General features: G+C 36.0%; 1 protein-coding gene across 2 annotated transcripts in view; it reads left to right on the top strand.

Moving 5' to 3' along the window:
* Positions 1-26,611, top strand: part of KLHL4 (kelch like family member 4) — a 124,909-nt gene that overhangs the window by 76,872 nt on the left and 21,426 nt on the right. For both annotated transcript variants that reach the window (XM_023733594.1, XM_004378869.2), the window contains exons 2-4: positions 11,602-11,769; positions 12,202-12,338; positions 22,697-22,893. In XM_023733594.1, coding sequence (XP_023589362.1) covers positions 11,602-11,769; positions 12,202-12,338; positions 22,697-22,893 — 502 coding nt within the window. The remainder of the gene's footprint in view (positions 1-11,601; positions 11,770-12,201; positions 12,339-22,696; positions 22,894-26,611) is intronic.

The raw sequence follows: 26,611 nt of genomic DNA, 5'->3' as shown, positions 1-26,611 counted from the left end.
TGTTAAGCATCATAGTAACATGAGAGCCTTCACTGACAAACTTATGGTTGCTGCACATGAGGTGCTTTGGCTGGGAAATGAACCCCGGTCTCCCACATGGAAGGCAAGAAGTCTACCACTGAATCACCATTGGGTCTCCAATAAGTAGCCAATAATACAAATGTCAGTCTGTTAGCCTCCACTCTAGCATTGTGAGGATGGTTTGTTGTTGTTGTTATTTTTGCAAAAGCTGTTTTCAATGCAGAGTTTGTATAAATAGAATTTTTCACTTGGTTAGCATACAAATATTTATTTTGCTTAAAGAACATATATTTGAAAGACAGAACATTAACTACAATGAATATATTAGCAAGGCACCCTACCTTTCCCTATTACTAATTTAATTATAGTTCATCTAGGCATATAAAATGGATAGACGGTTTTTAATCTGTATTCCAGAATGAAGAGAGGGGGATGAAAAGTACAACTTGTTAAACAATTATTTAAGAACCAACATTTTTCTATGGCATGTATCATTAAAATTCACTAACAATAGCTTTCTTTACTTTGTATGGAGATTATATCTCTTTTTTAAATTTTATGTCAAAACTAAGAAAGACAACAACAAATGCAAATAGTAATTATAGTACAAGCAAAACTGAAAATTTACTTTTGATTTGTAAACAGCTCTTCAGTTTCCAGAGTTCACCTGAGAAAACTCTTTAATTTTTTTATTTTGCCTTCCATGATATGTGTAGCTTTAGTCTTAACTCCACAAATATATCTTTATTGCATTCTCCATCTAATCTTCATTTGCACCATAAATGAGAATATATATTTTCCTTTAGATCTAGATCTAAATGTAGATCTAGGAGTTGCTCTAGATATAGACTCTTAAAACACTCATTAGCATTGGTTTACCTAAGATGGTAGAACTGTCAAAGGTATATCTGTAACCTTTCAGCATTAACTTCAGATGATTTGTATAATATAACATTAAGGTTATACTAAGAAATCTTGGGAAAAAAAAGTGCTAATGAGTACTTTTGTTAAAAAAAATAAGCCTTCTTTGATGATACCAACAAGGAAAAAATACATATACACCTGTTGCCGTCGAGTCGACTCCTGGTATATTCAGAAACACGTCTTAAAAAGCAAAGCTCTTCATATTTGAAACACTTTCAATATGTTCTATTTTCAGCTCTAACAGCTTTTATATTTATGCTAAATAAAACACTATAGCTTGATAGACATCACACTTCAATATATTATGGGAAATGTTGAAAAAAAGCTTTAATTATGGACCTATCCAAAATGAATTTTGTACTGGCATGTAGTAATGGTGATTTGTCTGCATTGATTACTTGAAATGAATATACTAGATACTTATTAATCAGCACTCCATAATTCTTTTTTATTAGTAACTTAAAGTTATTATTCTGAATCAAAATACATTCACATATAATATGAAAATCTTGGGTAGATTTACAGATACAATCTCTATAAGCAAAATCAATACATTTTGTAATATAGAGTCAGTCACGACAGCCGATCCTTTTAACACTTTTAAAAATAAACACTATTGAAAGAATCCTATCTTTAATGCAGAAGGTTGGTCTCTGTATTTAACAAAGTCACTTACAAATTTCATAAATCTTTTAAAAGAAATGAAAAACAGGAATATTGTGGCAAAATACTATCAACAATCTATAGAAAACCAATAATAATGTGCTGTATTTAAAATATGACTACTTAAAACAATAAATAAGTGAACAATTTAGTAGCATATTAAAAATTGATTAGAGGATTGCCCATCTCCCCTTACCTTATCACTGTTCCCACTGGAGAATCCAAAGCTTTAGTAATTGCTGCAGAAATCTTTCCACCAAACTTAAACCATCATAACACAGTCAATCTTTGCATCTAAGAGGCCGTCATTTATGTATAGAGTATTGGATGTCTCATCATTTGGGGGTTATTAACCTCTTTTCAGGCATTTTTGCCCAGCATGGTGTAACAAAACAAGTATGAGGTTCCCTGTAATCAGATAACTCGTACCCAAATAAAACACAGCAACAAGAACAACAAAATAAAAAGATTGCCAACTTCACTTGACCCTGTTGCTGCTTACGCTTACAATTCTGTGTCATTTTCGTTCTAGTTCTTGGTATATTTCATTAAGTCTAAGACATAGCTGTAATTTGTTGCTTTCACTTTTGTTTCGCACAATCTGTATACTCCCATCAAACTGGTCAAATGCTGGTGCTAAGTATGCTGTGCGCTTTTCTGCTACCAATAATCTGGCTCAGCATTGTCAGTTTTTCACTCAAGGAAGACCTTCAAAAGGGACCTCACTACAGCTACATGCTACCTACTTTCACTCTCTGTGCTGCATATTACTGTCTGCAGTAATATGGAATTGCCCCTCTAACTCATTCTGAGCAACTCCTTCCTACTGACTCAGTTCCTGAGTCAAAGAAAGCTTTCCCTTTGCTCAGCTTTCACTCACCTACATGAGGTTTGGTAAATGTCCTGTATCCTTCCTGATGTTTAACCACTGTTCACAGTCTACTTTTTACTTTTCTGCTTCCACGTTCTTTCTGATATCTGAAAGAAACCTAACGAGGACAAATAACAACAGCTACAATATTTACAAGCTTTTTGTTCACCCTGCTTTCCATTCCTGGAATAACTTTCTCCCTCTTTTCTACTCATTCGAGCTACATTCAAGGCTAAATTCTCCTGTATTCTTTCCGTATCCTTCTAAAACCAAACCAAACCCATTGCCATAGAGTCAATTCCAACTTATAGTGACCCTAAAGGACAGAGTAGAACTGCCACATGGAGTGTCCAAGGAGTGCCTGACGGATTTGAATTGCTGACCTTTTGGTTAGCAGACATAGCTCTTAACCATTACACTACCAGGGTTTCCATATCCTTCTAAGGTTACTTTATATTCTTTCTGTTGCCTTCACGGATCATGCCAACTCTAAGTAGTGATGATGGTGGTGGTGGTGGTAGTGGGATAACAATCTTTAATATTTAATGAGTGCTTCCCATTGCATTAAAAAATCCCCTTTGGCACTATTTTTAATCCTCATTTTACAGATGAAAAGAGTTAAGCATTAGAGAAGTTAACTAAATGTCTTAAGGTCAGTTAATTGCTCTGATTTGAATTAAGCATTTATCTGAGCCCAGAGCCTAAACTCTTATCCCCTACAACACACTATCTCCTCTCAACTTTTATTGTTATTTTTATTATATAATCCATACAATACTTAATAATATTTTTTACATCTCTTGTGATTTTTGTCATTTATTATCATTAAATACATGCAGTTGCTTTCAGCAAGAATTTATAAACTAGTGGAAAATATATTACCTGACCTTATCACATTTAGTTTTTTATGTAACTGCTGACTTCCCAGCTTAGTTTAAGTTCTTTGAAAATAAGATATTGCATTATATAGTTTTGTATCACTTACCGTACCTAGCCTAGTGTTATGGATGGAGTAGGCATTCAATGAACAATTTTATCCTACTTGGAGTTCATTGAGCCTTTTGGATGTGTAGATTCACGTCTTTCATCACATTTGGGAAGCTTTTGACCATTATTTTTTCCAGTATACTTTATTTCCCTTTCTCTCTCTTTTCCTCTGTGATTCCCATTATGTATATGTTGGTGTGCTTGGCGGTGTCCAAGTTTTTTATGCTGTTCATTTTTCATCAGTCTATTTTCTTCCTGCTACTCAGACTGGATAATCTCAATTGACCTATCTTCAAGTTCACTGAATCTTTTTTTTTTCTGCCTTCTCAAGCTTCCCTTGTGAATTTTTCATTTCAGTTGTTGTATTTTTCTACTTCAGACTTTCTATTTGGTTCCTTTTTAAAATTTATGTCTCTTTATTGATATTATCTATTTAGTAAGTCATCATTTTCCGGATTTTGTTTATTTCTTTGTTTATGGTTTCCTTTAGCCATTTTGAGCACATTTAAGACTGTGCTCAATAAATTACTTTTATTTATATGATTGCTTTTATCAAAGAGTAACATATTAAAGATGATGAACTATAAAGTATAATGTCAAATATATTTTAGGGTCCTAGATGACAGTGGTCTACATTTGATGCCATCATCATTTATTATAACTAAATAACAAGAAAATTTTTAAAGATATAATCATATTCATGATAACGGGCATTCATAGCTAGCCATGTGCTTTGGACTTAATGGAACATTGCAAGATATTGATTTATATTATCCATATGTAATAAAAATTTGTCATTTACAACAGCATAACCTCTTAAAATATAATCACTTCAAAATATTAAAGCACCCATTTTACACAAAAAGATACATTGTTTCTTCAGAGAAAATTTGCTACCTCCTCTAGGTTTCAAATGTCAGCTTAATTCATGCCACCAAGAATCATAGTATTGCCCCCATGACCACAAGTTTCTCATTATAAATGATAGCTATCTTATCAAGAGGAAAGTTCAGACCTTGGGATTTGCTTTGGAGAATAACTTCACCAATTTCCAAAGCTCCAAAAGTGGGAAAAGTTCCAACTGCAGTCATAGTAAACAATATGTGCATAAATTAATGCATTCATCAGAGCATTTACTGAAGGTCTTCCATGTGCCAGGTACCATGGTGAGAGCTGGAAAGGCACATGTATGAGGCTTTAATAGATCCCAAAAAGAGAATCAGTCCAAAATGTCTATTTTAGTAATAAGATTGTCCTATGGACTTTCATAAAAGCTATTTTTCATATAGTCAAGCACTTCCGTGAACAAAACAATATAGATTAGTTTTCTGTGGAGCTTTACATTCCCTCAGTAACAAAATAACCATTCGTATGATGAGTTCTGGGAACTTAGGCAGCACCATTAAAAGAAGGCTGAGATTACACTTAACCACCATGGCTCCCTTAAAAAATGGAGCAAATATCTTGCAAAAGAAAACCAGAAAAAAATACCGTAAAGCTATTTGAGATGAGAAATGTCTGAATATTAAACTATGTGTTAGCATTCTCTGGTTCCATGCCTTTATGATATTTGAACTATGAAAAGAAAGTCCCTAATATAACTGTACAGACATTTTCAACTTCAAAATTTAGAGGCTTCTCCGAGGATCCCCAAGAATGTCTGTACAGAGCATTTGTATTTTAAATTATGATTTATATTGCCAAATATTCTTCCAAAGAGGCTGGCACAGTTTACACTCCCACCAATCTTGTATGAGAATGCCTTACAATTTTTCAAGGTAAAGTTGTTACAAAATAGTTTCTCAACAAAAGCAAAAAATCTTGAACATTTTTTTATCTAATGCCTGTTTTACTGCTAACCAGAACAACTTAGGAACCTATAATATTCTCCTTTAAAATCAAAATAAAATCAGACAACAGTAGACAATACTAATCCATTCTCAAATAATACCAATAAACAATTTGTGCCAGGAAACTAAGCAAAACCTGTATTTTAAATAGAAGTTTCGGAGTTTGAAGATGGATAGCCTGGACTCAGAGATTATTAAACTAAAAAATTCTCATTCCATATGAGAAGAAACAAAACAAATACAGGGCTTTTAACAGTAACTTGCTGGGCCTGAGAGTGTATGAGACACAAGAGTTTTCCATTTATAATATATTGCTTGACACATAGCTGGCAATTGGCATTTAATATGTTTCTTGAGTAACTACGTGGTTAAAACCAATGCAATACATATATTCGACACCAGTGGCTGTCCAGTTGATTTGTCCATTCCAACTCATGGCTACCCCATGTATTGCAGAGTAGAACTGTGCACCATAGAGTTTTTAAGGCCATGAACAACCTTTCTTTCGAGGTGCCACTGGATGAGACAGCCAACCTTTCAGTTAGTAGTCAAGTGCTTAGCCATTTCTGCCACCCAGGACTCCTATACATATACACATATACACGTTGTCAGGTGCTGTCGAGTCAATTCCGACTCATAGTGACCCCATGAACAACAGAACGAAACACTGCCCTGCCCTGCGCCATCCTCACAATTGTTGCTATGCTTGAGCCTATCATTGCAGCCACTGTATGAATCTATCTCGTTGAGGGTCTTCCTCTTTTTTGCTGACGCTCTACTTTACCAAGCATGATGTCCTTCTCCAGGGACTGATCCCTCCTGATAATATGTCCAAAGTATGTGAGACGTAGTCTTGGCCATCCTTGCTTCTAAGGAGCATTCTGGCTGCACTTCTTCCAAGACAAATGTGTTTGTTCTTTTGGCAGTCTGTAGTATATTCAATATTCTTCGCCCACACCACAATTCAAAGGCATCAATTCTTCTTCCATCTTCCTTATTCATCGTCCAGCTTTCGCATGCATATGAGGCAATTGAAAACACCTTGGCTTGCGTCAGGTGCACCTTAGTCCTCAAGGTAATGTGTTTACTTTTCAACACTTTAAAGAAGTCTTTTGCAGCAGATTTGACCAATGCGTCATTTGATTTCTTGACTGCTGCTTCCATAGATGTTGATTGTGGATACAAGTAAAATGAAATCCTTGACAACTGCAATCTTTTTTTCCATTTATCATGATGTTGCTTATTGGTCCAGTTGTGAAGATTTTTGTTTTCTTTATCTTGAAGTGTACTCTGTACTGAAGGCTGTAGTCTTTGATGTTCATCAGTAAGTGCATCAAGTCCTCTTCAATTTCAGCAAGCAAGGCTGTGTCATCGGTATAACGCAAGTTGTTAATGAGTCTTTCTCCAATCCTGATGACCCATTCTTCTTCATATAGTCCAGCTTCTCAGATTATTTGCTCAGCATACAGATTGGGTAGGTATGGTGAAAGGAGACAACCCTGATGCGCGCCTTTCCTGACTTTAAGCGATGTAGTATCCTCTCTCTTCTAACGACTGCCTCTTGATCTATGTACAGGTTCCTCATGAGTACAATTAAGTTGTTCTGGAATTCCCATTCTTCTCAATGTTATCCATAATTTGTTATGATCTACATAGTCGAATGCCTTTGCATAGTCAATAAAACACAGGTAAACATCTTTCTGGTATTCTCTGCTTTCAGCCAGGATCCATCTAACATCAGCAATGATATCCCTGGTTCTATGTCCTCTTCTAAATCCAGTGCATATTTATGTAAACTATATGCAAGACACCATGATAGCTAGGTACTATGGGCATCACTAATAGAGTGAAGCACAGTCCCTATACTCAATGCGCTTATACTCCAGTAGAGGGACTAAGAAAAATATACAAATGAACACAATAATAGGTAGTTAGGGTAAATTTCAAAATAGGAATAGAAACAAACCAATAAGTATTTTTAAGTGAGGGAGCAGGTCATATATTGAGGTAGAAGGCAGTGAGGAATAAGAGTTTAGTAGGTGTCTTAGTTATCTAGTACTGCTATAACAGAAATACCACAAATGGGTAGCTTTAATGAACAGAAATTTATTTTCTCAGTTTAAGAGGCTAGATGTCTAAATTCAGGGTGCCAGCTTTAGGGGAATGTTCTGTCTCTGTGTCTGCTTTGGGAGAAAGTCCTTGTTTCACTTCAGCTTCTATTCCTAGGTTCCTTGACGATCATGTGGCATGTATCTTCCCTTGCATTTGTGCTTGCTTTTCTGTGCCTAATCTGCTTGTTTTGTATCTTGAAGACAATTGAATTAAGTCACACCTTATGTTTATATGTTAATAAATAAAACCCTATTCTCTAATAGATTTGCATCCACAAGTATAGGGGTTAGGATTTTTTGGGGGGGGCAATTCAATCCATAACGTTCCAGCCTTCAGCCCCCCATAATTCATCTCCTTCCCACATACAAAAATCAGTCATTCTGTCATATCATCCCAAAAGCCTTAAATCAACTCCAAAACCAAACTCTCATATTCTGAATCATCTAAATCAAATATGGGTGACACTTTAGGCCTGTTCCATCGTGGGACAAAATTCCTCTTCAGCTGTGAACCCATGAAATCTAGAATACAAGTAATCTGCTTCCAAAATACAATGGTGGGACAGGCACAATGTATACATTTCTTTTACAAATGGGAGAAACTGGAGGAAAAGAGGGGATAATGGGTACCAGGCAAGTCCAAAACTCTGCGAAACAAATTACATTAGCTCTCAAGGCTTGAAAATAATCCTCTGTTCACCAGGACCATCTGAGCAATTGCCCTGCCTTCCAGACTCTGAGTGTCGGCAGTGCTCTCTGGATTGTGGGTGGAGGCCCCTCAGCCCTGGACTTCAGCCTCGCCTTCCAGACCCACTGGGATGGCAATTCTACACCCTTGGTTTTGGATGGCCCCATTCTCCTAGTCCATCTGGTGGTGACCACACCCCTTGGCTGAAGCAGACTCTGTTCTCCTGTCCCTGGGGCATGGCAGCACCATCCCCTCAGCTTTGGCTAGCAGCCCCATCCTCTTGGCTCACCATAATGACAACCCCACACTCAGAAACCGTGTTGGTGGAGATTTAATTTTTTGAAACCTAGGAGTCCATGGCTCCATCCGTTCAAATACAGGAGGCCATGGCTACACCCTGCAAAACCTAACAGGCTGTGGCTCTACCCTTTGAGACCTAGGAAACTGTGGCTCCACCCTTTGAAACCAAGGCAGCCCTGCTTCCCGTATTGTTGTTAGGTGCCATTGAGTCGGTTCTGACTGATAGAGACCCAGCGTACAACAGAATGAAACATTGCCTGGTTCTGTACCATCCTCACAATCATTGCTATATTTGAACCCAATTGTTGCAACCACTGTGTCAATCCATCACATTGAAGGTCTTCCTCTTTTTCGCTGACCCTCTACTTTACTAAGCATGATGTCCTTTTCCAGGGACTGATCCCTCCTGATGACATGTCCAAACTATGTGAGACATAGTCTCGCCATCCTTGCTTTTAAGGAGCATTCTGTCTGTACTTCTTCCAAGACAGATTTGTTCGTTCTTTTGGCAGTCCATGGTATATTCAATATTCTCCGCCGACACCATAATTCAAAGGTGTCAATTCATCTTCGATCTTCCTTATTCATTGTCCAGCTTTCCCATACATACGAGGCAATTGAAAACACCATGGCTTGGGTCACGCACACCTTAGACTTCAAGGTGACATCTTTGTTTTTTAACACTTTAAAGAGGTCTTTTGCAACAGACTTACCTAATGCAACGTGTTGTTTGATTTCTCACTGCTGCATCTGTGGGTGTTGACTGTGGATCCAAGCAAAATTAAATCCTTGACAACTTCAATCTTTTCTCCATCTGTCATGATGTTTCTCATTGGTCCACTTATGAAGATTTTTGTTTTCTTGAGGTGTAATCCATACTGAAGTCTGTAGTCTTTGATCTTCATCAGTAAGTGCTTCAAGTCCTCTTCACTTTCAGTGAGCAAGGTTGTGTCATCTGCATAACGTAGGTTGTTAATGAGCCTTCCTCCAATCCTGATGTCCTGTTCTTCTTCATATAGTCCAGCTTCTCGGATTATTTGCTCAGCATACAGATTGAATAGATATGGTGAAAGGATACAACCCTGACACACACCTTTCCTAACTTTAAACCACACAGTATCCCCTTGTTCTAACGACTACCTCTTGATCTATGTACAGGTTCCTCATGAGCACAATTAAGTGTTCTGGAATTCCTATTCTTCGCAACGTTGTCCTAATTCGTTATGATCCACACAGTCGAATGCCTTTGCATAGTCAATAAAACTCAGGTACACATCTTTCTGGTGTTCTCTGCTGTCAGCCAGGATCCATCTGACATCAGCAGTGGTATCAGATCACTTATCTAGTAAGTAATTAGGGCTGGAACTGACTACAGGTATTGTTGGTGTTGTTGGTTTGCTTGTTTGTTTTGTTTTGTGTTTTTACACTTTGCCTTAATGATGACCAAGAGTAGATTATAGTCTTTGTTCTATTTTTATATCTTTAAGTTACTAAGTCTGTTGTATTTTGAATGTTATATTTTTATCTAGCCGTATCTCTTTGACTACTAATTTCTTATTTCTGAATGAGACAAACATTAGAGTTTCCTCTGTCTTTTGAAATCTTATTAATTTATATGTGGTTCATATTTATAGGATTTTTAGATTAGAAACCCTAAATCTGTGTTTTAGTTATAAAAATATTGCAAATATATAATAAATTTACTATGTCCCTGTAAACACATCCCAAACTAGCTAGCAATTGAAGGCACTTCTTTTTCAATCTTATCCTTAGCCAAGTTAGGATGAAGAAAATTCACAGAAAAAATTTTTTCCTGGCCACAATTTCCCAAAACATATTCCTCCTTTAGAATACCCCATCTCCAGTGCATGTTGGGGTAGACATGAAGATATCTAAAATTTTGAGACATTGAGAGTTTGACTGACTCAATGTGAAGTCAGTCTGTACTTCAGCAGAGGAAAGGATAAGTGACTTAAGTGAAACCTAAATGCTGCATAGTCTGTAGTGCCAAGGGATTACTCCTTTCCAAAAAACAAAAGTGCATCTGAAGAAAGGCAATTTTCAAGGATGTTTATACACTGAGCATCAATACAAAATCGAGACTGAAGATCCCAAAGAGTTTTTAAAAGTTAAGAAGATTCAGAGGTGAATCATTTATTTAAATCAGAAAGCAATGTGTTTCTGGATCAACTGTCTTCAAAGAAACACAGGCTGAGTTGGGGATACCAAACTAATCCAAACTCATTGTCATCGAGTTGATTCTGACTCATAGTGACCCTATAGGGCAGAGTAGAACTGCCCCGTAGGGTTTCCAAGGAGCAGCTGGTGGCAGCTGGTGGATTTGAACTGCTGACCCTTTGGTTAGCAGCCTAGTTCTTGACCACCGCGCCACAAGGGCTCCAAGTTAGGGATGGGGGAACTTAAAACTAATCCTAACAGGTTGTTGGAAAATGATGCTGGAAGAAGCATAAGAGACTTAGATGAGATTAATAAAGCATTTAAGTGTGATTATCAGATCAACAAAATTTTATCTACTCATTGCAAACCTCCATGTACTTGTGTTGGTATGTAAATTTTACCATTTTGTGATGTTGAGAATGACACTAGACAGCTTTCATTATTGTAAATTGTATCATATTTACCTCAATATTAAAAAATAAAAGGAATAAATATGTATGATTTATTGATAGGATTTCCATATTTAAAAAAAATTTATGGACCTCTCAGGCTTGAGATTTTTCAAGAAATATTTCTGATTTGAAGTGATTACCCTATGGGTAAGCTTCAGGACATAATCAAATTTGAAAGTGTTTTGAATCAGTTCTGAGGATTTCATGCCTAATGGCATAACTGTGATACTCAAAAGAATCAAAGAAAGAGAATGATATTTTAAACTTTGTGCATATACCACTTGCCACTAGCCCTGCAGATGAACCATAAATAGATATGTTTCCATTCCAGCTGTAAATACTAACCATGATACTTCACTTTAACTGAAGTTTAGGCAGTAATCATAGTGAAATATTTAAGATTGGAGGGCAAATTTTAAATTTACTTTAATCCAACATATTTCTTTTACAAGTTGTTGTGCCTAATTTTCCACAGGACATTTGTAAAGTCACTAGGAGAAAAATTCCAGTTTTTACAAATGTGATAAACCATTTTCTCACTCTTACTCCCCTTCAGATTAGATACACACCATCCTGAAGAAATGAATGTCAGCAGATCTGAGGAGTATTTCCATGCTGTAAACCATGCAGAGCAAACTCTCCATAAAATGGAGAACTACTTGAAAGAGAAACAACTGTGTGATGTGCTACTCATTGCTGGACACCTCCGAATACCAGCCCACCGGTAAGTATCCTTTTGCAATCATAACATTTGGTGGATATAACAAGTATGAATGAGAGAGAGTATTTTATTTACTTCTTTGATTAGCAACAACAGTAATTAGTGCATTGATTACGATTGGGAACATTGGGAGGAATAAATTTTTATCTTCCTGAATTAAAAAGACATTAGTATATACAATCTAATTCTGTGTTCAATATTTAGAAGACTCAAGCTTTAGAGAGTTTGATGAAGAAAAAACAGCACAGAAAAACCCTCTAAAAGAAAATCAGTTTACTTAATTTATCTTTCTAATTTCACTGCACTTTACTGAACTGTGAAAATTTTATGTAAAAAAACTGACTCACCAGTGTTACAAACTTACTGAATACATTTCATACTTTTCAGTGAGATTACGAACTCGATTAAGTTACTCTGAAACATTTCTGTTTCCAGGTTGGTTCTCAGTGCAGTGTCTGATTATTTTGCTGCAATGTTTACTAACGATGTGCTTGAAGCCAAACAAGAAGAAATCAAGATGGAGGGAGTGGATCCGGAGGCACTTAATTCGTTGGTACAGTATGCTTACACAGGTAAGTGTTCAACATGCATTAACTCATTCAATACTCACAATAACCCTACATTATATAACCCACATTATGATTATCCCCACCTTACAAATGAAGAACCTGAAGTATAGTCCAGTTAAATAACTTTCCAAAGGTAGTAAGATACAGAATCAGGATTTAAACTCAATAGTATAAAACAGCAATGGATAAAATAATATACAAAATGATTTTGACCATGAAAGCAGAGAGGTATTTTAACACAAAGATATAAGAACATGTCTCTGCAGAATGGGTGTGGGCACATTCTTGTTTGAAAAAAATGAAGTGAAAGTGAGATCGTACAATTCTACATTAGAGACTTAGTCTCTTCAGCATCTTTTTTTGGAATAATTAAGTCATATTTACTCAAACTATAAAAGAAAGGTAACAAGATGAGTTTGGGAGCCAAAAAAATTCTGACTTTTTCCCAGAAACATTATTTCATCTTCAGGGTCTTGTAGTAGTCAGATATATTTATTTGCTTATATATACTTAGGCTCTTCTAAAGACTAAAAGCTTACCTCCTGGATTTCTCTAGTGCAGTGGTCTTCGGATATTTTTGTTTGCATTGTATCTAAAATAATTTCATAAAACTATGTGCTCTGCTTACATTTTTCCAGTAGCAACTAAAAGTTTTTCATTGTAATTTTAAATACTTGCAAACGATACAATTTTCAGCATTTTGTAAATAATGATATCTTTTGAAATGCACTGTTGCATTTCCGTTTTAAATATAACCAATGACATATAAACACTGTAGCAATCTGATACTAGCCATCATCCATTTAAAACTATACGAACATGACAGTTCTTCAAAAAGTTAAAATATACAGTTACCATATATCCCAACAATTCCACTACTAGCCATATACTCAATAGAATTGAAAGCATATGTCCACACAAAAATGTGTAAATGGATGTTTTTAGCAGCATTATTCATAATAGCCCCAAAGTGGAAACAATTCAAATATTCATCAGCTGATGAATGGATTAACAAAATGTAATAAATCCATACAATGGGATATTAAAAAAAAAAGTGACTGTCAAGTCAATTCCAACTCATAGTGACCCTATAGGACAGAGGAGGACTGCCCCATATAGGGTTTCCAAGGTGCGACTGGTGGATTCAAACTGCCAACCTTTTGGTTAGCAGCCGAATGCCTAACCCCTGTGCCACTAGGGCTCCAATGGGATATTATTTGGCCATAAAAAGGAATGAAGCACTTACACATATTACAATACGGATGAAACTTGAAAATATTATGCTAAGTGAAGGAAGCAAGTCACAAAATACCATTTATTATATGATTTCATTTATATGAAATGCCCAGAATAGGCAAATTGATAGTGACAGAAAGTAGATTAGTAGTTTTGTAGATGTGGGGTGGTTAGAGAGAATGCAGAGGAATTGCTAATGGGAAAAGAATTTCTTTTTTTTTTAATCAATTTTTTTATTGTGCTTTTTTTATTTAGCTGTAACTTGAACGGTTACAGCTCAAGTTAATTTCTCATTCAACAATTTATACACATATTGTTCTGTGATATTGGTTGCAATCTCCACAATGTGACAGCATGATCCCCCTTTCCCCCTTGGGTTCCCTGTGTCCATTCATACAGTTCCTATCCTTTCCTGCTTTCTTGTCCTGCTTTTGGAAAGGAGCTTCCCATTTGGTCTCGTATATTTGATTATTTGATTAAACTAAGAAGCATGTTCCTCACGTGTGTTATTTTTTGTTTTATAGGCCTGTCTAATATTTGTCTGAAAAGTGGACTTCGGGAATGGTTTCAGTTCTTGGGTTAGCAGAGTGTCCAGGGGCCATAGTTTCAGGGGTTCCTCCAGTTTCTGTCAGACCAGTAAGTCTGATCTTTTTTGTGAATATGAATTCTGTCCTACATTTTCTCTTGCTCTCTCAGAAACTCTGTTGTGATCTCTGTCAGAGTGGTCACTGGTGGCAGCTGGGCACCATCTAGATCTTCTGGTCTCAGGCTGGTGGAGACTCTGGTTCATGTGGTCTTTTAGTCCCTGGGGTAATATTTTCCTTACGTCATTGTTTTTTTTTCATTCTCCTTTGCTCTGAGTGGAAAGGGACCAATAGATGTATCTTAAATGGCCACCTGAAAGCTTTTAAGACTGCAGACACCACTCACGAAAGTGGGATGTAGAACTTTTTGTTAATGAACTATGTTATGCTAATTGAACTAGATGTCCCCCAAGACTATGGTTCCCAAGCGCCAGCCTAAGCTACTGAGTCCCACAAAGTGTTTGAATGTGTCTAGGAAACTTCCATGCTTTTGCTTTGGTCCAGTTGTGCTGACTTCCCCTATGTTGTGTGTTGTCCTTCCCTTCACCAAAATTGATATTTGTCTACTATCTAGTTAGTGATTTCCTCTCTTCCTCTCTCCCCACCCTCGTAACAATCAAAGAATGCCTCTTTCTGTGTGTAAACCTTTTCTTGAGTTCTTATAAAAGTGGTCTCATACAATATTTGTCCTTCTGTGACTGACTTATTTCACTCAGTATAATACCCTCCAGATTCATCCATGCTGTGAGATGTTTCACGGATTCATCATTGTTCTTTATCATTGCATAGTATTCCGTTGTGTGTATGTACCATAATTTGTTCATCCTTTCGTCTGTTAATGGGCATTTAGTTTGTTCGCATCTTTTTGCTACTGTGAATAGTGCTGCAATGAACATGGGGGTGCGTATGTTTATTCGTGTGACGTATCTTATTTCTCTAGGATATATTCCCTAGGAGTGGGATAATTGGATCATATGGTATTTCTATTTCTAGCTTTTTAAGGAAGCACCATATTGTTTTCCAAAGTGGTTGTATCATTTTGCATTCCCACCAGCAGTTCATAAGAGTTCCGGTCTTGCCACAACCTCGCCAACATTTGTTATTTTTTGATTTTTGGATTAATGCCAGTATTGCCGGGGTGAGATGCTACCTCAATGTACTTTTGATTTGCATTTGTCTAATGGCTAATGGTTGCGATGATGTCTTCTTTGGTGAAGTGTCTGTTCATACCCTTTGCCCATTTTTTAATTGGATTATTTATCTTTTTGGTGTTGAGGTGTTTCAGTGTCATGTACATTTTAGAGATTAGACCCTTGTCGGATATGTCATAGCCAATTTTTTTTCCCCAGTCTGTAGGTTCTCTTTTTACTCTTTTGATGAAGTCTTTTGATGAGCATAAGTCTTTGATTTTTAGGAGCTCCCAGGTATCTAGTTTCTCTGCTGGTGTTTGTGCATTGTTAGTTATGATTTGTATCCTATTTATGTCAAGTATTAGAGCCCCTAGTGTTGCCCCCCCCCCTTTTTTTTTTTTCCTCCATGATCTTCATCTTTTAGCTTTTATATTTAGGTCTTTGATCCATTTGGAGTTAGTTTTTGTGTATGGTGGAGGTATGGGTCCTATTTCATTGTTTTACAGATGGCCTTCCAGTTATGCCACCACCATTTGTTAAAAGAGACTCTTTTCTCTGTTTAATGGACTTTGAGCCTTTGTCAAATATCATCTGCTCATGGATGGATTTACATCTAGGTTCTCAATTCTGTTCCATTGGTCTATGTGTCTGTTGTTGTATCAGTACCAGGCTGTTTTGACTACCATGACTGTATGATAGGTTCTAAAATCTGGTAATGTGAGGCCTCCCACTTTGTTCTTCTTCAGTATGCTTTACTTATCCAGGGCTTCTTCCCTTTCCATATGAACTTAGTGATTTGTTTCTCTATCTCATTAAAGAATGCCTTTGGAATTTTGATCGGGATTGCATTGTATCTGTGGATCACTTTGGGTAGAATTGACATTTTCACAACATGGAATCTTCCTGTTCATAAACATGGTATGTTTTTCCACTTATGTAGGTCTCCTTTGGTTTCTTGCGGTAGTGTTTTGTAGTTTTCTTTGTATAGATTTTTTATGTCCTTGGTTAAATTTATTCCTATGTACTTTATCTTCTTGTGGGCTATTGTAAATGGTATTGATCTGGTGATTTCCTTTTCGAAGTTCTGTTTGTTGCTGTAGAGGAATCCTACTGATTTTGTATGTTAATCTTGTATCCTGCCACTTTGCTGAAATCTTCTATTAGTTCCAGTAGCTCACTTGTGGATTCTTTGGGTTTTTCTATGTATAAGATCATTTCATCTGTGAATAGGGATAGTTTTACCTCTTCTTTACCAATTTGGGCACACTTTATTTCTTTTTCTTGCCTTATTACTCTAGCTAGGACTTCCAGCACAATATTGAATAAGAGTGGTGATAAAGGGCATCCTTGTCTAGTTCCTGTTCTCATGGGGAATGCTTTCAGTCTGTCTTCATCTAGAATGACGTTGACTGTTGGCTTTGTATAAATACTCTTTATTAAGTCAAAGAATTTCCCTTCTATTCCTATTTTGCTGAGAGTTTTTATCAGGAATAGGTGTTGTACTTTGTCAAATGCCTTTTATGCATCCATTGATAAGATCGTATGGTTCTTTTATTTATTTAGTAGATCACATTGATCTTCTAATGTTGAACCATCACCACATACCCGGCATGAATCACACTTGGTCATAATGTATTATTTTTTTGATATGCTGTTGAATTCTATTGGCTAGAATTTTGTTGGTATTTTTTGCATCTATGTTCATGAAGGATATTTGGTCTGTAGTTTTCTTTTCTTCTTTTTTTTTTTTGGTGTCTTTGCCTGGCTTTGGTATTAGGGTTATGCTGGCTTCATAGAATGAGTTCGGGAGTATTATTTCCTTTTCTATGCTCTGAAATACCTTTAGTTGCTGTTGGGTGAAATGTTCTGTATATGTCTATGAAGTCGAGTTGGCTGATTTTGGCCTTTAGATCTTCTGTATCAATTTTATTGAGTTTCTTTCTAGATGTTCTGTCCTTCACCAAAAGTGATGTGTTGAAGTCTCCTACTATTATTGTGGAACTGTCTATTTCTGTTTTCAATGCCGTTAGAGTTTGTTTTATGTATTTTGGAGCCCTGTCATTGGGTGTGTATATATTTATTATGGTTATGTTCTCCAGGTGTATTGACCCTTTAATCATTATATAGTGTCCTTCCTTAAGCTTTATGTTGGAATTTGCTTTAAAGTCTATTTTATCAGAGGTTAATATTGCTACTCCTGCTCTTTTTTTGTTGTTGTTTGCTTGATAGTTTTTTTTTTCTATTCTTTGAGTTTTAGTATTTTTGTTTGTTTGTTTATTTTTGTGTCTCAGGTGTGTCTCTTGTAGATAGCATATAGATGTATCATTTTTTTTTAATTCATTCCGCCACTTCTCTGTCTCTTTACTGGTGCATTTAGGCCATTTACAGTGTAATTATTTATAGGTATGAGTTTACTGCTGTCATTTTTATGTATTTTGTGTACGTGGTGAGAGAGAGAGAGTGTGTGTGATGTTGACAGTTTCTTTGTTCTTCTTAATTTTCTTTGCTGAGTTCTTTTTGTTTATGTATTTTCTTTCATCCCTTTCATTATTGTTGATTTTGTATTTGCCAAGTCTTTATGTTTTTCTTCTTTTTTATTTTGATGGGTAGATTTGTTAGCTTCCTTTGTGGTTACTTTGAAATTTACATTTATTTTTCTAAGTTTTAACCAGTCTTTTATTTTTTGATATTGCCCTGACTTCCTCTCCATATGGAAGTTCTATGACTACACTGTTTATTCCCTCTTTTTTGTTTTGATGTTGTCATCATTTACATATTGATATCTCTGGTTCCCTATCTTCAGTCCTTTAGCTTTGATTATTTTTTTATGAATTCCCTATCTGGGTTGATAACTGGTTGATCTGTCCTGTGGCCTAGTCTTGAATTGTTGTCTGATGTTGTTAGTTCTCTAACCAGAGAACTCTCTTTAATATTTCTTGTAATTTTGTTCTGGTTTTTACAAATTCCCTTGATTTTTGTTTATCTGCAATTTACCTAATTTCGCCATCATATTTGACAGACAATTTTGCTGGATATGTAATTCTTAGCTGGCAATTTTTTTTTCCTTCAAGGTTTTATATATGTCATCCCATTGCCTACTTGCTTGCATGGTTTCTGCTGAATAATCTGAGCTTAGTCTTATTGGTTCTACTTTGTAGGTGACTTTTCATTTATCTCTAGCTGGTCTCAGGATTCTTTCTTTGTCTTTGATTTTGGCAAATTTGTTTATGAGGTGTCTTGGTGAATTTCTTTTGGGGGTCTATCCTGTATGGGGTTTGTTGAGCTTGTTGGGTAGATATCTTCTTGTCTTTCATGATATTAGGGAAGTTTTCTGCCAGCAAATCTTCAACAATTTTCTCTGTGTTTTCTGTTATCCCTCCTTGCTTTGGTACTCTTATCACTAGTAAGTTTTTCCTCTTAATACTATCTCAGATAATTGTTAGACTTTCTTCATTTTTTTTTCATTCTTTTTATCTCATTTTTCCTCAAAAAAATTGGTGTCAAAGGATTTATTTTCAGTCTCACTAATTCTGACTTCCATTGTCTCAGTTCTGCTCATATCACCTTCTATTGGGGTGTCTAATTCTGAAATTTTATTGTTAATCTTTTGGATTTCTAGTTGCTGTCTCTGTATGGTTTCTAGCAGCCTGTTTATTCTGTCATTTTGTTCTTGTATCGATTTCCTGAATTCTTCTATTGCTTTGCCTGTGTTCCTTGACTTGGTTTGAGTTTTGCCAGATCTCCTTTCTGATCTCTTGGAAAGGTCGTATATTGGTCTTTTGAATTCTTTATCAGACAGTTCCATTGTCTTATCTTCGTCTGGCAGGTTTTCTGGTTCTTTATTTTGGTCGTTTGCTGGAGCCATCTTGTCATGCTTCTTTATGTGATTTGATATTGACTGTTGTCTCTGAGGCATTGATAAGTTATTATATTGATTTATTTATTGTATTTTTGTTTACCGCATCCTGTATTTTTGTTTAGCTTTGTTTTGTTTTGATATGTTCAAGTAGGCTGTGTGTGTGTGTGTGTGCTAATTTGGTTGTTGATGTCATTTAAGCTCTCAAGTCCTGTCTCCAGGTGGTCAGAGCAGCTACCCAGGTGTATAAGCCCAGGAGTCTGTTCATTGTTCTTGTTGCATGGGTGTGGTTGTTCAGGGTGCAGGTGTCCAGGTCACCAGTTACCAATTGTATGGTGTGGAGACTCTTGCGTACAGTCATAGGCATGCAAGGCTGCATGGAGGTTTTCAGAGCAGGCACATGTCTCTGGTTGCAGGGTGGGGCTAGGCAGGGGGCTGTTGGCTGCTCCTGGATGTCTAGACAGAGGGCACATCCCTGCCTGCTAGAGCACGTAGTGGGGTGGGGTAGTGCAACTAGTCCTTGTGTGCCTGGTGCTGTTGGCTGGAGGGGTTGAGAGGTACCAGTCATTCTCAGGCCCCTGTCGTGGGTGGCTAGATGGAATGGGTGTTACTGCCAGCCCTCTGGCCTGTAGTATAGGTGGGTGAGACCCCTTCTTAGGGGGTGGGGCAGTGTTGAATGTCACAAATCTGCAGCTCCCCTTTGGCTGCTGCAGGTGAAAATGGGCTTCAGGTGAATGCCCTGTCCATTTCATGCTAATGAGGGCATGCGATATTGTAATGGTCCATAAGGCACTCGGGTGTGGATGAAGGGTGCCACAAGTCCATGGACCCCCTATGCCTGTGGCTGGTGAAGCGGCAGGACCTCAGGACCTACTGTGAGTTCCCAGCTTAGGAGGCTTAGTGTTGTTGAATGCTGTGGGACTGGTGTTGGAGCAATGTGGGGGATAGGTGAGGGGAAGGAAGTGCTTCTTGGATGTGGAGCTCTTGTGTGGGGAGGGGTTATGGTGTCAGCATGTGCGGTGGGTTGGGAGCTTTCACTTAACTTTTGCAGGTCTAGTGTCACTTCTGTTTGGTTCTGGAGGTTCTTGCATTTTCACTGCTGCTGGGCTGCACCAGCTGGGGTGGGCCTCGGCTTGGGATATTGCTGCTTGCCTCAGCCCTTGTGCACTGTGCAGTCTCAGCTAGCAGGATACCGGTGATCCCACTATCTGTAGATCCCTGTTTCTGCTGCTTTTGAATTATCTCTCCTTCCACCTGCTGCTCAGTCTGATTCTTCAGCTTTGTCTTTGATGATTAGGGTTCCTAGATTCTCATATATATTCGATTCACTTGTTTTTTTGGGTCTTTGTTGTAAGAGGGATGACAGGAAGCATCTGAGTATTCCACCATCTTGGCCCTGCATCTAGGATACAGAATTTCTATTTGGGGTAATGAAAATGCTCAGGAATTAAATAGTTGTAATATTTGCACAACTTTGTGAATATACTAAAAAGCACTGAACAGAAGGGCAAATTTTATCATAGGTGAATTATATGTGAAAAGAGGGAGATAAAGAGAATGGGAGGAGAGGAATTGGTGGCAGTGAGTATATATATAGATATAGATATAGAATTATACACGCAAAATTTATTTCAAATTTTCCCTTACTCCCCAGTGTCATAATATAGCTTAGTAAGATTCTGTGTAGATGTGGGGTGTGGCTTTATTTTATGAGATAAGAGAAAGGCGATTGTGAAAGGGACTGTGGGAAAGGAGAACTTGTGTGATGGCACCTGCTTTTTGAGCAGACCATTTTTAAGGAAGCATATACATGGAATTTGAAGTTCTGAAAATATTTTACAAAGTAAAATTTGCCTTGTAAAGGTTTTATGTACTTCTAGTGTACGTAGTGTACATAGTATGTCCTATGGGGGCAGTTCTACTCTGTCCTATAGGGTTGCTATGAATCAGAACCAACTTGATGGCAATTTTTTTTTTTTTTGGTTTAGTGGTGTGCATACTCCTATTTGAAGAACACTGTTCTAACAAAATAACTTCTAAATTTCACTTTTTCTCACCCCTCCCTTCAGTACCCACTGTTCTGACAAGAATTTCAAACAAAAAATTTCCCTATATTTTCTTAATGTTCTAAAATTTCTACAGACTCCCTTATATCATAGGGTGGAATAGAACTTTCTTGAATCTTCATAAAGACTTCTATTATCTTTTCAAGGCTTTCAAGGATTTTATTTCTCCTACATGCTGCATTTTAACGTATTCCTATAAAACATCTTTTTGTTCCCAGTGAACCTCATTTTCTAATCATATGTATATCAAGATAACCAGCTGGCTAGTCTTTCCTTTTTCTCTTCAATGAAGTAAAACCTACATCCAGCTATAAACAGCCTTTCTTAAGCATTTTCATAACTGAATACACTATAATATTTGGATACTTTTCTAGTGTATCCTAAACCTTTATAATTGAAATATTCCTATTAATGACTGTTCTTAATAACCAGGCCAAATTTCAATGTCTATAGTAGGTGAATCTTTAGATCTGAATCCGAGAATAGTTCATACGTCTCTGGGTCTCATGAAATACAGGCAGGACTCTCTCTTCAAAATCCAGGACAAGAAACAACGCAGGAATGTCTGCTGGTGGAAAGATCGGACCCCTTTACAACAAATTTTACAGGTTGAACTAAATATAAAGCATATCACAGTATGTATTACTGTTTTCTGTACGGTTATGCAAACATGTGGGATCCATATTAAGGTATTTTACAAGTCAAGAATATAAAGGAATAGCCATATGAAACATCATTCTTTATAACTTATATATAGCATTGCTAAATAATAAACAAGTAATGTATCTTATACAAAAGTGACGCTATTTACAATAATTCATCAATAATGCTTTCTCTAAAAATATGTTAATAGAAAATAAACAGCTTAAATTACTTCTGATCTTTTTTTTAAAAAAAACATTTTTTACAGATTTTTTTAAACCAGAGCTTGGTTCTCATACCTAAGAAAATGATCATGTAAGAAATTCTCCATTTGTGGACTCCTGGACACGTTTTCCTCCTTTTGTTACAGTGCCAGAGGTCAATTCCAGGCATGCTATTTGGGCAAAGGCATTCTTACCAGCAAATAAATGTAGACGTAAAAATGAACATATAAGTTCAATGCTATTCTTATTTACCAAGATGTTTAGCTCCACACAAATGACAGTTTCCTTTATGATCCTTATACAATATAATATAGTGCTCCTTGAGTCATAATGTAAACAGTTTTTGATATAAGATTTAACTGCTGTTTGTTTGCAATGGCAGTGTTCATTGTTCATTTGCTGCAGTTGTTTTTGATAATCTAGTCTAGCTCTCCTCAGTCACCTTATTAGTGTTTATACCCTGAATCCCTTGTGTAAGTCAGCTTCAAAAGGTGTACCAAGAGAGGGTACATTAGAAAACATAGCCCTAGTAGAGAGGGAAATTGAAAAATGCAACTAGCTAACATATTTGTGTATTACTTTACGGGACATATAATCATTCTTTACTTTTTCAAACCATCTAGGTGTCCTGCAATTGAAAGAAGAAACTATTGAAAGTTTGCTGGCTGCAGCTTGTCTCCTGCAGCTGACTCAAGTCATTGAAGTCTGCAGCAATTTTCTCATAAAGCAGCTCCATCCTTCAAACTGCTTAGGGATTCGATCCTTTGGAGATGCCCAGGGCTGCACAGAGCTCCTGAAGGTGGCACATAAATACACAATGGTAAAATAAATTGACTCAAATTATCTTGTAGTAATAAGATATTAACACAATATCTAAATTGCTGATTATTTAATGTATATATACATTCTTTTCAAAGTAAGAATATAATATATGATGTCAGGATAAAACTAATAAACAACATAAATTTAAACAACCTAGCAAATGACTTGCATAGAATATATATTGGATACAAATATTTGTCTGATTAAGCTGTACTCAAACAAGTTTCTTATTTTTGGAACTAAGAGATTTAATTACATCTCAAATTTTGTATTCATAGCTAGGGAAAATTAAAATTTTGCCAAAAGGTAAATTATGAAAATGCATATTTGAAGTCAAGGTCATAGAATTAAGAAAATATTAATTCCATGATGTTTTTCTGTGTTGTTAGAACTTCAATTTGTAAAATTGTACAAATTATGATTCGTAAGGAAAGTTCAATATTATTCAGTAAGGAACAATACTATTATTCGTGGATTGACATTAACTGGAAGAGTTTAAGAACTACTTAAATTAGTAAATCATACAATTTTATTGAATGGATTTCTTATGTCTTAATAAAAAAAATGTGCTTTAGCTAAAAACAATTGACAATTCAATCCTTTAATTTATACTAAATCAAAACCCCTCTCAGTTCCATTAGAAATTATAATAAATGAGCATGTTTGTATATGGTAATTCTTCAAAAGTTGCATAGGATAAGACTAGCTTTCTTCAGTCAAGTGACTTCAAGTCAAATGAAATATAGACTCTGTAGAGAGATAAGAAAAAATGGACAAGGAGATACTAAATAAACCCTACTGTAAGTGCTAATATTTCCCTGATGCAAAGAAGAAAGTGAACTTTTTAAACCTCTGAAGCTTGGGAGGACACAAGAGGTCAATCTTTCTGTGAAACTGAATCAGAACAAATATTTCAAACTAATAAAATTGCTCCACTTATTTCTTAAGATTAAAAGACAAAAAAGCAAATGCACACAAGTGAACGATAATCATACCTAAAAATGGTAAGCAAAACCAGCCTTACGGTTTTGGGATTGAGATGCATATAAGTAAAGAGTAATTTTCTAGAGTTTTATACAGAACTTAACATTGTCAAATCTCTAAATTTGAATTTTCTAAAAGTTTCTTGTGAAACTTTCCCCCTCCTCCTACCAACCCCAGGTCATTGTTCAAATTTGAAGTTCCGAACATAATCATAACAATACTATTATATGGAGAATCACACTATAATGGATTGGCATTTTAAAGTATTTCATTCAGTTATGCTATTTATATCACTGTGTCCTAAATACAGATGTCGTATAATCTAAAAAAACAGCAGTTATATAGTTCAAAGGTTAATCCTACCACAAAAGCCAAGCATGAAAACTTCCTGTTAAATTACTTAAAGTCTTGAACTAAGTATTAACAGTTTCCTGACTGGTATCTTACTCTTGCAGACAAAAACGCTTTCTGATAAACAGCTTGAATTATTTGTGTAGCTCAAAATGAACTTGTCTTCCTTTTCCTATTATGTGACCAAAACTGAGTGTTAAGGCAGGATATGCATAAAATCATAATACTGCTGTCTCCTTTAATTCCCCATCTTCAGTTATTTTGGTATCTATTGTGAATGCAGTCAAAATAGGCAAATTTCTTTTTACAATAATGCTTTTGTAATACTGGATTACAGTATAAGAAGGTAAATAATTTTAATGTCTAAGAATAATGTTAAACTTGTAGGTATTTAAATTATAGTCATATAAATTTAAATAATCTGAATCAATTAAGCATTCAGAAAGTAGGTTATATGCATTTAATTAGTCTAATAACAATACAAATGTGAATTAAAAAATGATTAGCAAGCTCAGACCACAAAAGATTCTTGGAAAGAAGTATATAAAGTGTTTACCTTAAAATTAGGAAAAAAATAACTCCAAAGTAAAACAATTTAAAATTAGTTTTAAGCATAACTAATTATTTATCTACAGTACTGGATACTGCAGTGCCATATGTAGATACTTTCAGCCAATAAATTTATTTTTTATTTAAACTAATGTACCATATTGTCCAGCGATTTTCAATAGTCTCATCAGGTGGCAACTCTGTAACTGTAACAGATTCAATCAGAACAATCTGAATTCTGGCTGTCTAAATATGACCACAATAGCAACCATTTTTAGTCATTTCATAACTCTTTCAAATGTGTAATCAATTTAATGGACTATGTTATGATCCACATTAGCGTTTGAATGGGTTTTACACACTGAGTCAGTCTCTTTCTTTCTTCCTTCCTTCTTTCTTGCCTTTCTTTTCTTCTCTCTCTCCTTCTCTCACTTTCTTTTTTGTTTTCTGTTCTTTCATTGGGAAGTAGATAGAAAGGATAGTATGTGTGATCTGGGTCTGGGATTTTTCATAATATTAACACAGCTTCAAGTTTACATACAATACCAGTAATAGGTAACTGTAAATTTCATTAAAAATTATGTCACTTGTGAGAGGCAGTGGCAGTATTGCACAAAATGCAGTAGACATGATGTCAGAAGACTTAGGTTTGAGTTCAGACATTGCTACTTACTACTTAATAGACTAGACAATTCATATAGCTTGCTTTCTAATCAGAATAATTCCACAAGGTAGAGGTAGTGATGACTTAATACTTATGACAGAATTCTGTAATGTGTGAAGTGCTGTACAAGTGTAATATATTAGTAATTGTATTGTCATCATTTTTTGCTACAAGTGAGAAGGTTTTCAACCAGGGGCACCTGCTACATTAAGAACATTTCTCTCCCAATTGCTTACCTTAGTCACAAGAAGGTTCTTTGTCTATATAGGCAAGTTGGTTTGGGACTTATGTCATCACAGCTTCCTGATGATCTGGTGGGTCAGTCAACCTTGATGATTATTGTATAGATTATTTTTCTATTAGGATAACTCAGTTCCACAATGACTAATCTCACAGTAGAGCTGAGGGAGTTATGTAGTTTCTCTAGACCTCCCCCAATTATTCAGAGGCTGTCTTAAGCTGCTCCTAGAATATCTGTTTATTGTGGAAACATAAGTTGCTATGTAGACGTGTTTATCTCCATTTCAGAAGTATATTTTCTTGTGGAGATCTTCACTCTGATAAATGTTAAAAATGATAATTGTGTTGTCAGAGCAAAAAATATATACCATGTATAAAGTGAAGAAATATAGTAGTGTTTTGATGAAAAAATAAATTGAGCTGCCTGAAATTTCATAATTGTTCAAATATGAGACAACACTATGGCAAGAAGGAGAATTGAGGTATACTACATAAAAGTTGAAGAACAGCTTCTCGCCACCCCCCCCCAAAAAAAACTTCATAGGAGTTCTTTTTAGATTTTCCTGAATCTGTAGATTTTTATCTATTGTAAAAGGATATTTTGCCCTTCTTGCTTGGTAAATGATGCTTTTCCAAAAAAGGAAGTATTTTTTCATAAATCTATTTAAATATTTAGGTGTCTGGGAACCAGGCGAGCACCACTCTCATCTTGAAGGGGTTCTGTCTTTTGTCCTGAATGCACAGCCCTAGCTAATGCCCAGGACTTCAAGATAGCCTCTACCTTGAAAACTTTCAGTCTTGCTCTTAGGATTTTTGGCTAAAGACTATGTTAACATCAGCCAGCACTGGAATCATGAGCTGTTGTTGTCACATTCAATAGCTGGGAGGGAAAAACATTGCTATCAGCTCAAGCAACTCTGTTCATGAG

This window comes from Trichechus manatus, unplaced genomic scaffold, assembly GCF_000243295.1.
Source record: "Trichechus manatus latirostris isolate Lorelei unplaced genomic scaffold, TriManLat1.0 scaffold00060, whole genome shotgun sequence".
NCBI classification, from domain to species: Eukaryota; Metazoa; Chordata; class Mammalia; order Sirenia; family Trichechidae; genus Trichechus; species Trichechus manatus.
Note: the sequence above shows the minus strand (reverse complement) of the source record. Positions and strands in the feature narration are given on the sequence as shown.